This window comes from Hyperolius riggenbachi, chromosome 10 (assembly GCF_040937935.1).
Source record: "Hyperolius riggenbachi isolate aHypRig1 chromosome 10, aHypRig1.pri, whole genome shotgun sequence".
NCBI classification, from domain to species: domain Eukaryota; kingdom Metazoa; phylum Chordata; class Amphibia; order Anura; family Hyperoliidae; genus Hyperolius; species Hyperolius riggenbachi.
Window position 1 is genome coordinate 185,904,667 of NC_090655.1, and position 15,897 is coordinate 185,920,563.

At 46.8% G+C, this 15,897-nt stretch overlaps 1 protein-coding gene across 1 annotated transcript; it reads right to left on the reverse strand.

The window, feature by feature from the left end:
• Nucleotides 1–1,184: 1,184 nt before the first annotated feature.
• ZNF503 (zinc finger protein 503) lies at nt 1,185–6,372 on the reverse strand. The gene is made up of 2 exons (XM_068258083.1): nt 5,576–6,372; nt 1,185–3,228 (listed from the first exon to the last, which is right to left on the reverse strand). Exons 1-2 carry the CDS (start codon nt 5,831–5,833, stop codon nt 1,846–1,848), a joined length of 1,641 nt encoding a protein of 546 aa, XP_068114184.1. The 5' UTR covers nt 5,834–6,372; the 3' UTR covers nt 1,185–1,845.
• Between the last annotated feature and the right edge of the window lie 9,525 nt (nt 6,373–15,897).

A 15,897-nucleotide genomic window follows, 5' to 3' on the forward strand; every position in this document is an offset into this window, starting at 1 on the left:
TTCCAGCTTTTTGCTGAGTGAGTGTATCCACGCTGCCTGCACTGGGCTGTGTTGACTGTGAGCTCAGGCAAGCTGTGCTCTGTGGATGTGGCCGTTGGGCTCAGTGACTACATACAAGTAACGGCCGGGACAGTCTGCACTGCCAGCAATAATCGCTGGGATAGCAGCTGCATTCCAGAGTCTCTGAACTCTCTGTGTCTCCAGCTTTCATTTTACTGCAGGCCTTGTGCTGTACAGGGCCTGCAGTAAAATGAAAGCTGGAGACTCAGAAAGCACCGCAACAAGTTCAGGCAATAGTTGGGGGAGATTTGCATTGTCAAATATGAGAACTATTTGCCGAGTTTGAGGCAGATGTACCCTTCCTCCCTCCAGCTCAAACGTGATTATTAAGATTGTCAGCTACAATTGTATGAATTACAGAAAAACCCATCTAACAATTCATGTGTCAAGTGCTGATATCACTGATGAGCTGTATTAACTATTTAACAATTATGGCTAAACACTATAAAGGTCAATATTAAACACTTCTCTCTGAATATAATTATGTGATAATAATATTCTATATTTTTTAGCCAAAAAAAGTTTGCCTTTAAATAAACTGTCAATTTGTTTATATGGCTTTGCGATAGCGCTGCGCTAACCCGGACTGTATTATCTTGCCTGCACAGTTCAGCCGCCAGCTGCCCACAACCAAACGCTCCCTAGCCAAGGTGCTGCTGCTGGCCATTTGTCTATTTTCACATTATCGGGATCTTTTTTTTTATTATTTCTATTTCAATAAGCGCATTTTCAGGGGAAATAAGTATAAACACAAAATGATAATTATTGCCCTCCTTTGCCTGAGAAGGAATTTGAAATCTGTTGATCTAATACATCTTAAAAGTATATTTAATTTGGTGACAACGGTTTATTTTTCTGTTTAACACAACTTAGTAGGTTGATATTCTGAACATCATTTAGACACTCCCAATTTCATGTGAACTATTTAAAAAAGTGCATGTATAAAACTCACTCCAATTTTTTTTTTAATCGCCAATAACAAATACTCCAAACCAGCTGTGCATTTTAGTATCACTATGTAGGAGTTGGCAGAAAACCCACAGTGTGCAATTAATCTGGTATGTGTAAAATACACTGGAGGTGAGAAAATCGATGTAAATAACAAAAAAAGTAAACAATGTATGTAAATTAAATATAAAGATTCTTTTTAATTTTTAAAGCAATACACTGTGTGTTTGATACATGATGCAAAATTACTGGCCAAGCCTACACAAAGCCTGGCTGCAAATAGTGAATATGGAAAAAGATTTTTTTTTCCGACCGAAATAAAGAAAAAAAAACAAACAAAAAATAAGGCAAATAAGGGACATTTTTTTTGCAATAAAATCTTTTTTTTTTCCTTTCAGAATACATACAAAAAATACCAATGTTCTCTTTTTTTCTTTACTGTTTACACCTTAAAAATAATGGCAATTTGAAATCCTGACAAACTGCTGGTTGTTTAGTAATAAACATGCATTGTATGTAAGATTCTGAAGGGGGGCTTGTACCCAAAGAGACGTTAAATAAGATACAATTACAATAAAAGCAGTCATTTCTTTCTTTTGAAGTAACATTAAAGAGAAAGATGTGTTATTGTTGTCCCTGTTTAGAACTCTACAAGGGGAGATTCCACATTACCTATCCAGAAAATGCACTTTATGATCGATTCTGCTTGGAGCTAACATAAATAAATAGAGTGTCCATGGATCCAGTCCTCTGATGAACACCAAAATCTTTTTTTCCTTTTCAATAGAAAAAAAACAAAAACAAAAACATAATAGCGTCTTTCAGGTCCAGGTGACCTCACTGGTATCCTAGCGCAGATGCTGTGGTAAGTCTTTGCCCATACAGTGCATATGGAGAGTAATAGTGTCCTGTGGCTGCCGGCACTGGTACCGGGGCGCCCCCAGAAGGGATGGGGCTCTTGGAGTATGGATTGTAGCGGCTGCTGCTGAGTCCCAAGGGGTGGTGGTGGGGGCTGCGAAGAGTCAGATGGCTAGGGGAAACTCCTGTAGGTTGCATGTGCATGTGGCAAGCCATAGCTGCAGCAGCCAGTGATGAGGAGCTGGGGTATCCGGGCAACAATTTGTCCGCGGAGCCTGAAAAGGCCGTGTGTGTCCGCAGGTGGCCCAGAAGTTCCTCGGAGGAGGAGAAGCGCTTGTCACAAGGGCCTGTGGCTGAAACCCAGTTGCAAACATGGGGCAAGGGGTCGTTTGGAAGCATGAAACCATAGGGGTAGAGTGGGTGCCCGGGTAAAGAAGGTGGTGATACCGCATGCAGGGCGTGGCTGGGGTACACCAGAGGGTATCCAGATTTGAGGTCATGTGCGCAGGTTGCGCTGGCCCCCAGCTGGGAGGCGCAGTGGTAGCTGAGGCAATAAGGGTCTCTACACAAGCTGGCAGTCATTACAGATGGTGGCGATGCCCCTGTGAGGGGGCTGGAGGCAGCAGACTTAGAGCAGCCTAGAGAGCCCAGCTGGGCTCCGACCAGAGAGTTCCCCTTGGTATGGTCTAAGGAGACTCCATGAGCCAGAAACTGAGGAGGATAGCCAGCATAGGCTCCGGCCAAGCTGCCTGGGTAGGACATGCCAGCGGGTGGCAGAGGAAAGACAGTGTGGCCCGGTTTATAGGGTGACACAGGGGCCACCAGGCCTGATCCCAACATTGAGCCAGAAGAGCTGGATGAAGAGGAGACTGGAGTGGGGGAAGGGGCGGCAGAGAGGCTCTTACACCCTGAAGACCCCTCGGGGTGAGTCTGGGGTAAATCCACACTCAGCCTTCCGTGCGATCCTCCATCGGAAGAGTTGCTTTTAGTACACTGGTCGGCTTCCTTCTTGTCGGAGCTGTCTCCAGGGGGTTTGGGTTCCGAGGAGGGAGGGGGGGTGCGGGGTGAGCTTGGGCTGCCAGTCCGGGGGGTAAAAGGCGGACAGGCGGCACTGGGCACTCGGAATCCCGATTTATCGGACGAGCTCTGCTCCTTCTTATCGGGCGGCTTGGAGTAGGGCTTGAAGCTAGATTTATCCTCCGCTCCGATGTCGCTGAGCTTCAAGGGACCAGACTTGCTCTCCTTGTCCGAGCCGCTGGAGGAGCCGGTCACAGAGGACAACTTGGATGGGGCCGGGTCAGGCTTGCCGATCTGCGAGCAGGTCTGGGCCAGGAGGGCCAAGGGGCTCTTCTTGGCATCCAACTAAGGTGGAGAAACACAGAAAACGGAGATCACTGCATGTCCAATGCCTGAGTAATATCCCACAGACGTCAGTGCCTGAGCCCTACACATAATATCCCACAAACTGTTCCTATAACCCATAGATAACAACATGTGTAAATACGCAGTGTACAGGCATTATAATTATAATTCCTACATTAATAGTTCTATAGCATGTAAAGAAAGAGCTGGTGACTTTCAGACACAAATGAGAGATGAGGAGCGGGAAAGTGCCACGACAAATGTGCACAAACAGTATATATATATATATATATATATATATATATATATATATATATATATATATATATATATATATATATATATATTACTACCCCGTCTCTTTTGTCATCATTATTTCATTATTGCTGTTATTGTTACAGTATTACTACCGCACAACGCAATGGCTACTGTATTTTATTCATTCATGTGTTTACATCGCAGACGAGCAGCCACCGAAGAATATAAAATGTAAAAAGTCAGGAGCCCCCCAATGTGTGAGAGCAGAGGGATTCGGGGGGCGCCCTGGCAGCAGCCATGAATGGAGAGGGGTCACTAGAGGGAGATGTTGGTCCTGTCCTCACAGGGGACCTTTCTGCAAATCGCCGACTCCCCACTGTCCCCGGCCTCACAACTAATACACATTAACACAGCTCACTGCAATCCTTTACTAGCAGTGCTGTGCATAGGGTGAAATATCAAACCCAGAACTTTTCTGCATGCTTTGCATAGGCATTATAGAAAACACCAGGATTTCTGCCCACTCCAATGTACTAAGAAGCTACAACTCACACTCATTACTGGGCTGTCTTTAGATTCAATACCTTACCAATTCGTATCATGTCCAGACACCGACTACTATCTATCTATCCATCTATCAGATCCTATGACTTTTTTTCTACCAGCCGTGCCTTTATCTGTCAGGTTAATCTATACACGCAGTCAGAAGTGCTAAAAATGACACATGCAGGATATATAGATATATATATATATATATATATATATATATATATATAGATAGATAGATAGATAGATAGATAGATAGATAGATATAATTTTTATTTTTTTCTAGCATATGGTCTGGCACACATTAGAGATTTGCTATTTTGCAGGCCTCTTAGCTTATTCATTATTCTCCTGATTGCGAGGGGTTGTGTGGGCATAGCTATTTTTCTCTAGAGGGGTATAAGTGCCCGCAGTCCGGGCTGGTCGTGGGCCGGGGGGCACCGCACTGAGGTCGGCTGGCACTGTGAATTTCCCCAGGACGGGGCTGGGACTGTAGTCGGCGAGCAGCAGAGTGAGCGCTAACAGGCAGGGAATTAATGAGCAGCCTGTGTAATAATCTGGAGATGAGAGGCTGGGCATTACACACGGGACAGAGGTGAATGATCTGGGGTGACACACACTGATACATTGTGCATAGTAGGTAGGTACCTTTATGGGGTCGACCGGGCGGAGGGCAGGGGCTGCAGTGGTGATACACAGAACATACATTATATATAATAGGTAAGTACCTCTATGGGGCTTGCCGGGGTGGAGGGCAGGGGCTGCAGGGGTGATACGCAGAGTATATTGTATTGTAGGTAGGTACTTCTATAGGACTGGCCGGGAAGGAGGGCAGGGGTGACACTAAGGAGAAACACTGATATAATGTATATAGTGGGTACCTCTATGGGGCTGGCGGGGTGGAGGGCAGAGGCGAAACACAGAATGCATTGTATATAGTAGGTAGGTACCTCCACGGGGCAGGCCAGGGTGGTTGGCAGGGGCAACACACAGAATACACATTGCATATAGTAGGTAGGTACCTCTATGGGGCTGGCCAGGGTGAAGGGCAAGGACTGCAGGGGACACACACAAAACATACATTGTATACACTGAAGTAGGTAGGCACTTATATGGGACTGTCCGGGGTGGAGGGCAGAAGCTGCAGGGAGGACACACAGAACATACATTATACATTTTAGGTAGGTACCTCTATGGGTCTGATCGGGTGGAGGGCAGGTACTGCAAGGTTTACAAACAGGACACACACTGATACATTGTATTTAGTAGGTAGGTACCTCTATGGGGCTGACCGGGGTTTAGGGCAGGAACTGCAGGGGTGATACACAGGACACACAAAGATACATTGTATATAGTAGGTAGGTGCCTCTATGGGGCTGGTCGGGGTGGAGGGTAGGAACTGCAGGGTTGATACACAGGACACACAACGATACATTGTATATAGTAGGTAGGTACCTCTATGGGGCTAAACGGGTGGAGGGCAGGGGCAGCAGTGGTGATACACAGGACACACAGCGATACATTGTATATAGTAGGTAAGTACCTCTATGGGGCTGATCGGGGTGGAGGGCAGGGGCTGCAGGTATTCGGGGTGCAGGATGTGTCCGCTGCGGGCAGTCAGCATCTTCAGCACTTTGATGGGCAGTCGGCCGGCCTGGCGCAGGGGGTCACTGGGAGGCACAGTGTGGGCGAAGGCTCTGTTGGCCGCCGGTACTCCGCCGCTTCTCTTCCCCGAGCTGTCTCCGCTGTCCCGGGCTGTAGGATTGTCACGACTTGCAGAAGCCAGTGGCGAGCTGATCATGTCCCCAGGACAGGCATTGCAGGTCTGTGTGCCGCTGGATGAGCCTCCTGTAAGACAATGATCCCGAGTCACAAGCAGCTCCCCGGCCACTAGCGATGTATCAATTAGTCCCTATCCAGCAGACTGTACATGCGGGAGGCTGACAAGCTAGATCCGTCCAGACACAAGGCAGGGAGGCGTCCGGAATAAATGCGCCGCTCCGGGGCGAGGGAACGCAGCTGCAATGTATCACTGTCCTTCAGCAAATCCCGAGTCCTCACTCCTCAGCCAGTACAAGCAGATCCCTCCCGTCCAGCTCCGTCCCAGCGCCACTCCTGGTGTAGTGTGAGCAGCAGCGCAGCCAGCCGGAGCTCTGCCAGACAAACTCACTTCAAAAGCCTCCGAATTAGAGCTGAGATTAAAGCCTTTGCCGCCTTCCAATCAAATGGGACCCCGAGGTGATTGGAGGGTCAAGGGGATGTGACGTCCCCCTTCTCTGTGCTTCTTATGCTCTTCTCTTTCATTCTCATCCCCCTCCCTTCTCTCGGTGGTTTCGCCTCTTTGCTCAAAGCTCTGGGTTTAGCTAACATTTTATGGTTCATGTCCCCAACTGCTCTCGATTTTTGTAGCGTATTTCCGCCTCCTCTGTCTTCGTCCAAACAAGAGCTCACGAGATGGATGGGAAACCTCAAGCTCTGTCTTGTAACACTAGTTCCATTAGGAGGTGGGAAAAGGTAACCACCAAATCGTGTATACATTTCTAGGTAAAACTGCAAGAGGACCTGCTGGGGGCCACTATGAAAGAGCAGAACAGCTTCATGGTAAAGAAAAAAAAAACCTAAACAAATACTACTGGTATATCAGGCTGGAACATTTCTGTTACTTTCATAGGACTGTTGAACACTCATATTCATCACAGTTTTCACCTTGATAAGCGAAGGACATTCTCTTGGGCTACGCTCACAGTGGCCGTTGCGTTCTCTGTGACAGCAGAAACACAACGCAATGGATCGGGACAGCGGCGCTACACGTTATGCTCACGCTGCATCAATTACTGCAAAGCTTACAGCCATTAAAAAGTTTGCTTCACCTTTAGGCTGGTTTCACACCAGGACGTTGCGTTTTAGGGGACGTTAAGGTCGCATAAAGTGCCCCTAACGCAACGCCTGGTGGTGTTGGAGCAGGACGCTACCAAGAGCCGCGTTACAAGCAGCTCTTGGTGCGCCTGCTCTGTCTGAGGCACTGCGGAGACCACGTGAGCGGAGCTCTCCGCATCACGTGGTCCCGCCAGCCAATCAGCGGCCACTCCAAGAAGAAAACACTGCAAGTGCAGTGAATATTAAGTAGCCATGTGCCTGGCTACGTAGCGGCCTCTCCCCGCCTCCTCTCCGCCCCCAAAATAAAAAAAAGCACCCGTACTGAGCATGTGCAAACAGTCTGCATGCAGTACGTTATCAGGACGTGCTGCGTTACAATGTAACGCAACGTGGGCACTGTGAACAGCCCATTGATTTTTCATTGCTGTGCGGTGGGGTGCGTTACAGGCTGCTCTAACGTGCGCCTGTAACGTCCCACTGTGAAACCAGCCTTACCGTTAACGTGCCCGTTTAGCGGTAACACACTGCATTATGATGCCGCAGCTTGTTATACCGAAACACTCCTAGTGAGCATCGCATAGGCGGTGCATTGCCATGTTACAAAGTAGCTCAATGCACCACTGTGAACATGGCTTAAAGAGACTCTGTAACAAAAAAAAGTTCCCCTGGGGAGTACTCACCTCGGGAGGTGGAAGCCTCAGGGTCCCAATAAGGCTTCCCTATCCCCTGTAGCTGCAGGCAATCCAGCGCTGGCTCCCTCGAAGCGTCTCGCAATCCTGGCTCGACAAGCCTGACAAGGCTTTGTATATTTACCTTCTCTGGCTCCAGCGGGGGCGCTGTTGCGACTCTCAGCATGGAGATAGGCAAAAATAGCCAATCTTTGTTGGGTCCACTCTACTATGCAGACACAGGAGACTTGCGCCTGCGCAGTAGAGCGGACCGACAGCGATTGGCTATTTCCGCCTATCTCCGAGCGAAGAGCCGATACTGCGCCTGCTCTGGAGCCGGGAAGGTAAATATTTACATCCCGCTGTTTAGAGAGGCACAGCGAGACCACAGTGGGACACAGGGGGACGGGGGAAGCCTCAATAGGATCTGGAGGCTTCCTCCACCTGTGGTGAGTACCCCCTAGGGCAGTGTTTCTCAACATTTTATTGGTATGTACCCCTTTTAAAACCCTGTACTCACCAAGTACCCCCAAGCATAGTAAACATTATCACAAGTACCCCTTGACAAATATATATTTAATTGTAGTACATTATAATTAGTTCTAAACCATTTCCAAGCCTTTACTATTGCTTTTAATTAGCTAAAACACTAATTTGGGGTTGTTTAAAATAAGATTTATCATTGTCTAAAACTCTAAATTTGTTGTTCTTGGCTAAGTATATCAAGCCTGTGTACCCCCTAGAACCATTAGAAGTACCCACGTTGAGAACCTAGGCCCTAGGGGAACTTTGTTTTGTTACAGGCTTTCTTTAACTAGTGGGAAAATGAGCACTATAGTAGTCAATAGCAGTGTTTTTCAGCAACACTATAGCCAGGACCGGATTTTCCATAAGACACGGTAGGCACATGCCTACAGTCACCTTAGGTGGGAGAGGCGGCTCCCCTCCTCAGATTACTGACCTCAGGAGCTTATTGACTAAACCCTGCCTCATATCACTAACCTCAAGCACTAATGGCCCATACTCACGAGGGACTTTTGTCGCCTCAACACACGGCGCGCGCGTGTTGCGGCGACAGGTCGCTCGTGAGTATGGGCCGCCGCACGCGCGCGCACCCCGAACTGTCGCCCGCCACTCATGTCGCCATGCGATTGAAAGTTTCAATCGCATGGCGACAGTCGCCGCCGCACCTCCCCCGCAACTGTCGCTAGTCCGCGTGAGTACGCGGACTAGCGACAGCAACCTCCATTGAGGTGAATGAAGCTTCCGGCGGGGGGGAGGAGGAACGTCGGCGACAGCTTCCGTCTCGCCGCTGGTCCCTCTTCCGCGTGTGTACGCGGAGGGACCTGGAGAGAAGCTGTCGCCGGCCTGTCGCTAGCACGCTCACGTGTGCTGGCGACAGGCCACTTCTGCAGCCCGTGAGTACGGGCCATTACACCCTAATCCTTGTCTCCTGTCACTATGGATGTTATGAGCCAGTGATTAGTGTGTAAGATTCTAAGGACAGTTAGTGACATAACACAGGAATTAGAGTTTGGATTATTTTTACTTGGGGTGTGGCCTGTGTTCAGGGGTGGAGCTTAGGGTGCCAGAACACTTGTGTCTACAGGCCTCTGAGTAGTAAATCCGGCCCTGATTATAGCATGTACCCTGTTATTAATAATGACTAAGGTTGGATTTATACTTTTTCTGCTCCAAGTCAAAGTTTATGTCTCTCTCCTTATATGTGCATCAGGCCCACCTCCCATTCCATGTGAAGCCCATTCTTCCATTCGGAACATCTTGTACAGCAGCCCCTCTCTTTCCCTTCAGCAGCAGTTCTCCTCTCACTTGTGTTGCTCCTCATTTGCAGCCTTCCATTTGCAGACTCCTCTTCCACGTGCAGCAACCTTTCTTCCTTGCCCAGCTGCCCAGTTGGGCAGCAACTGCCCTAAGCCTGGGCTTTTGTGGCCTTTCCAGAAATCTGGCCCTGTTGATGACTGTGTTGTTTAAGTATCCTCTACTGTCAGTTATAGCATCTCACGTGCCCTTTAATGCCGGCATATTCAAAGTACGACCTGGACCACCAAGCCTTTTCAGGTGGCCCCTAATGCTCTCTACAGTTGTTAATTCCATGTGGCCCGCAGGCCATAGCTGCAGTACCACATGCAGGAGCCACATTGTGTCGCAGCTCCACCTCCCCTTTTGGTTGCCGGTAGGTCATCATCCGCCATTGTAGCAGTAGCAGCCACTTATTAGAAGTCAGACTATGCCAACAGCAGTAAGGCCTCATTCACATCTAAAAAGGCAAAACGGGAGCGATGTACCGCGATCGCTCCAGAAAATGCTGCAAGTTAAATGTTTGCGATTGGCGCTAATCACAAAATACCTGCAATCAGCGCCAATCGTGGCAGTTAGAACACTGCCATAGGATAACATAGCGCTAGCACTTTAGTGATTAGCGGGAATCGCCCGCTAATCACGTGAGTGTGAATGCGCCCTAACAGCCACGAATTAGTAGCTGCCACTGTGCTAACTGCACATGCTATTTGGGATATTTCCAGGGGAAATGTTTTATTTGACAAAATGTCACAGAAATAGTGTACCTAACACCATTCAGCAAAAATTATGCTTCATTTTGCTAGATCGGATCCCTGGCACTCTCAAGAATGGAGATGTGGCCCTGGGCCTAAAATGTTAGGACACCCCTGTTATAATGCATACTTATTTGTTAGGAATAATCCATAATTTAAATACTATTTCCACATTCCGTGATACTTCATAACGTATGTTAATTTATGATTTATTATCTGATTAATGTTAAATCTTACGGTACTGGAATGTGTTGACTTAGAACCTAGGGTTCACAGGACCAGTGAGCAAAGTAAATTTGTTGGGCACAAGAAGCACATAGCAAAACACTGTCAAACACAGCCCCTCGTGGGTGGCGGCACAGCGTTTGCTCAAATGTATTAATAGCGCAGGACGCAATAGCACAGGACGCGATTGCGGGCTGGAGCGCGGAAAAAGATACGCGTGGCTCAGGGCCCGCAGGCACAGCTGCTGTTGATTTACAAGCAGTAACAAAAGTACCTGTCGGTGGGAGAACGGAGGATCGTGAAGGACCGGCACGGGACAGGAAGGCTGCACGGGGCTGGCAGAAGCCCCAGGTAAGTGAAACACTTTGTTTTATTCCAATTTTCAGTTCCGTGAAAAAAGTAAGCAGTTACAATCTGACAGAACTGACAGGTTTTGGGCCAGTCCCTCACCTCATGGGGGATTCTCAGGGTTTTCTTTGTTTACAACAGCATTTCCTGAACAGCAGTTTTACTGCCAAAATAGTAAGATACCAGCTAGCCACCCCACTCACTTGCACAATATTTTGTCAGTTAGAGTTTGAAAACAAAGAAATCCCTGAGAATCCCCCATGATGATGATGGACTAGCCCAAAACCTGCCAGTTCTGTCAGACTTTAATTCTACTTCAAAATGTATACAGAATAAGATTGAAAGACAGTATTATAGATATTGTGTGAGATGATACCAGCGAGCAATACATTTCAGATTATACAAAGGTTTATCTGCAGATCCCACACTATATGAGGGTGTTTAGTGCAGACAGAAATGAAGCACACACATATTTTCATGTGATCTCGTGGACTTTCACAGTTCTAGTCACTGTAAGGGTTCCTAAGCTTCATGAAACTGGTGAAAAGTTAAATGTACTCGGCAGCTTTCAGCAGAAATTCACCCTACCGCGTGTTTTCTGAAGGACAAGGCTTCCTAGAACCATAGTCAACAGCCGTTCGTCCAATCAGGTTGCCGATGACACAAATGAGACCAATGCAAAGGCTGGGGAATGTGAGAGTCACATGGTTCCAATAGAGAAGCCTATTCCTCCCTCTCACCTTCCAGTTCTGCTCTCCCCATCTCTCCTCCCCTCCATCAATTGTCAATGTGACTCCACCACCATCAGTCAGTTATTTGTCAGCCTCTGTCAATCCGCTCCTGATTTATGTCAGCTTTTGTTGCTGATTACAAGGCTGGTGTGACTTGAAGGGAAGAAGAGAGAGAGAGAGAGAGACAGGGAAAGAGAAGGGGGAGAGACTATTCGTTTGAAAAAGAGTCATTCACTTTAAGGAAATAGATCGTCCACAGTCTAAAAACTCAATTTATATGCAGTCCATAGGCAAACTCACACAGACCTTCAGCGGACCTGCCGATGGATATCACTATTGCAGGGGGTCATCATCAGCACCTGAGGGGTTAAAGTGGTTCACCGTGGGGTCAAGCAAACACCCCACCGTGCTGGAGCTGGCCGGAGACTCCCAGAAGACAGGCTGATCGGCAATCCAAGGCTTCCCACAAACTCGCCCAAATTCTAATGCACAGCATTATCAGCAAGTGTCACCCCCCTATTGTGGCCCAGTGTCACACAGCGGTGGCGAGCTATAGCTGGGTGAGATATGCAGACTAACCCACGCCAGGTCAATGCACGATCATCTGTAATGTCCATAAAGCGGCGGCACAGCAATGTTTTATTATCCCATACATTTTATTTACGCCTATGCTGTTCCCTTTATATAACGCCAGCACAGAGGCTGCTGTCTGGCAGCTGGCAAGTTAAAAAAAAAAAAACACCTAGGAGAGAAAAATGGTCTTTCATTACGTGGATCTGGTTTTATCCATTGTCTGTCTTTCAGACTGCTGCCAGCCCTGAGTGATTTTTGGGAGGGGGGATTAAGATTGACACATCTTGAGAATCCCTGGAATGTCAATAAAACTGACACTTTGCACAAATGATTGCTCCGGATCAAAGAAAACGCTCCCTCCATTCATTACAGCTCTTAAGCATCCCCTCACAATTACCACATTACTGTTCAACTGTTTATAGATTCTTGCTGGAAAGATAGATTTTCCGAGCATCCACCTGCCTGCCACAAGCTGGAGCGGCTCACACACAGTTCCAGTGTCTGCTGCTCTGCTGCCTATACATACTGCACCATATCCACAACCACACAAGGCTGGACATAATAAAATGACCTTTCAGTATCCGTAAACTGCTCTAGCATACAGAGCAGTGCTAATAAGGGCCAGATATGAAATATGTCAGTCACCGCAAGTAGAATAATATGTATATAAATATTAATTGACATATTTACCATGTATAAATGACAGATGATCTTCACAGCAGGCTTTCATACAAACAGGAATGATATACACAAAACACTATATACAATGAATGGGAGAGAGTTGATGTCAATACAGTTCTTGACCCCACTTGTGTGTTTTACACACGGAAACGTGTTAATCTTTTACATTTGTCCCGTGGTGTGACATCATGGCCCACACAGCGAGGGACAAGTTGGAAAGGTCACAGCAGGATTAGGCCCATGTGACTTGGGGCACCTCTCCAGGCGCTGGGCACTCCTATTGCTGCACAGGCCGACCTGCTGAGTTCGACGTTTGTGTCTGTCTGGTCAATATCCCTGTGAATTGCAACTTATGGCAGCAGCAGATCCCCACGTGCACTGAGGCTTATGGGGAATACAGTGCTTCCAGTATTGTGTCCAGGTCCATAGAGTGATGATTTACTCTCCTGGCGGGCATATATGACAGAAGTGTTCATAGTGCATTGTGAGACAGGACAGAGGCAATATATTTGGGATCAGCCCTGTTCAGAGAGGATAAAGTGAGATAACACAAACCAGAAGGATGTAAGTGGAGGCTGACAGGCTGGATTCCCCCCCTTTCCTCAGATCCTCCACTCTCCCCACATCTCCCTCTTTTGTTGTCAAGCCGAATTGATAAATGAAGTGCAGTAAAAAGTCTGCAAAAAGAGCTGAACCCTTCATTTGTGTTCATTTGCATTAAAGTGCTTGGAACAGCTGTTTTCCTTACAGGACCAGAGAGACTGCTATCTGTTTCCTTGGTGTGTTTGCCCTGCCTCCCGGGGTGAAATATTTAAGATTAATTACCTTAGGGTGGTGGGAGATGTGAGAATCGCTTTTTTTTCTTTTTATTGGGGAGGGGGAAAGAAAGAAAAAAAAATTCAGAGGTGAGACAGGACGCATTATAAGACCTTTATGGCTGAGTAAAAGGGGTTATTAATCCAGGGGCATGTTTAAATCACACCTCACATGCCTGATGAAGATCAGGGCTTTTTTTAATTTCTTGCCTCCACATCACTATGGGTTAAATGATACAAATGCCTTCTGCAGTGTGTTTATTTACTGATATTCCTCCTCTCCAGGGCCATGATACAAGGCTGAGCGAGTGTGTCTGTGTGAGTAAATGAGTGGGCGAGTATGTGAGCGAATGGTTGTGTGAGAGGGCGAGTGAGAGAGTCAGTGTGTGTGAGATTCAGTGAGTGAGTGTGTGAATTAGTAGGTGAGAGTGTGAATGAGTCAGTGAGTGTGAGAGTCAGTGAGTGAGGGTTAGTAAGTCATTCAATTAGTGTGAGAGTCAATGAGTGAGACTGAAAGTGTCATTGGGTGAGAGTGTGATTTGAGTCAGTGAGAGTCAGTGAATCAGAATTAGTAAGTCATTAATGAGTCAGTTGTGAAATTACGTGAGTGAGAAAGTTAGTGAGTGAGTCAAGTGAGTCAGTGAGTGAGTGGCTGCAGTGCCCCGTGCATCGCGGTGTGCTGCGGAGGAGACTCTTGTGCTCTGGAGCCTTATCATTCCCGGATTAACACGGGGCTCGTTTGATCTCTGCCGGTACCTCTCTGAGCGGAACATTGTAATGTAACATTTCAGAGGGAGAGAAAATAACGCCGCGCCAGAAAAGCTGCGAGTGAAAGCAAAATTAATTAGAGAGCTTCCTGGCCTCTTTTACCTACCAGCTATTGCGAGGCATGTCAAGTCGATTTTATTTGCACACAATGGGAATGATTTATTTTCTCTAGAAAGGAGTGGGCTGGCAGAAATGTGAGGCTGCATAGAGGAAAAAAAAAAGTTTGGAAATGCCTTGAACTATTCACAGCATAGATGGCTAATCAGTGCTGAGACTCGGGGCACTGGGCAGCTGTTTCAATGCGGGTTCTCCTTTCATCTGAAGCTGTATGGAAGCGCTCAATTAAAAGCCTATCAGTTTGTAAGTAAATCAACGCCTATCAAAGTTGTCACATCAAACAAAACGATTATTATTGCAGCCCGCCTACCCTATTAATCTCCTACTTGGATAATCCTCTTGACAGGTCAGACTGGTGAGAGTGAAATCCTGGACAGGATCTCCCTAATCTGGCAAAGGGAAGGGAAGAAGCTGCCCTGCAGTGTGCTGGCAGTGCCAAGCCTGGGGTGTATGGCACAGTATGCAGGCAATACACCCAGCTTACCTACCTGCTACAGCCAGGCACCATCACTAGCTTACATGCAGCCTGACTGTAGAATGAAAGCTCTGGGGCTTCTTGCAATAACCTTGCTCTAGAATGGCATGGTGCCCCCCACTCACTGCCCCCATACAAGCTGCCATAGATCTGAGGATAGACAGCACACACTCCCTTTGGTTGGGTAAGATGTTTGTTCTCTATAAAGAGTTGATACAATGTGCAATAAAATACCTATGTTTGCTATTGAACAAAGACATCTACTACTGAGCCAACTATATCCTGTGTGTGTGGCCGGTATGGCCTAACCTAAATCGCAATCATATACGATTCGCATGCGTGTGTGCATCTTGGCTATCAGATCCACATACAGTATCGATCACTGTAACTAATTACATTTGTTTAGTACTGCATTCCTTTCCTCACCTAGAAAATTATATATATATATATATATATATATATATATATATATATATATATATATATATATATATATATATATATACACACACACACGCACACACACACGCACACACACACACACACACACGCACACACACACACGCACACACACACACACACACACACACTGCTGGGGAATTAGTTCCACTGCTGATGCATTTGAGGCATTTTCCTCCCCTCTCTCTCTCTCTCCTCCTATCCTTTTATCTGGCCTCCTGGACTGTATTTCTTCATCCTGCTGAAGTGTAATTTGTACTAATCGATTTTGTTAGGAGTTTTTAGATAAACTGGAAACAGTGATTTTTGAGGCAGCGTCACAATGCTTCCACTCTCACACCTCTCGCAGACAAAACCCCTCTTTGTTTATTCATTATTACCTATTGAATTTCTGACACTTTCCCTTGTAAAAGAAGTGACAGGACGCCTTCAATGACACTGCTTTATGGTTATCATTTAGCATTTTATTCCCAACCTGAAAAAAACAGCTATTCTGTTCACAGACAGCTTGATTGAAAAGCCCACATTTCAAAGCATAACTTGTTTTTTTTCTAT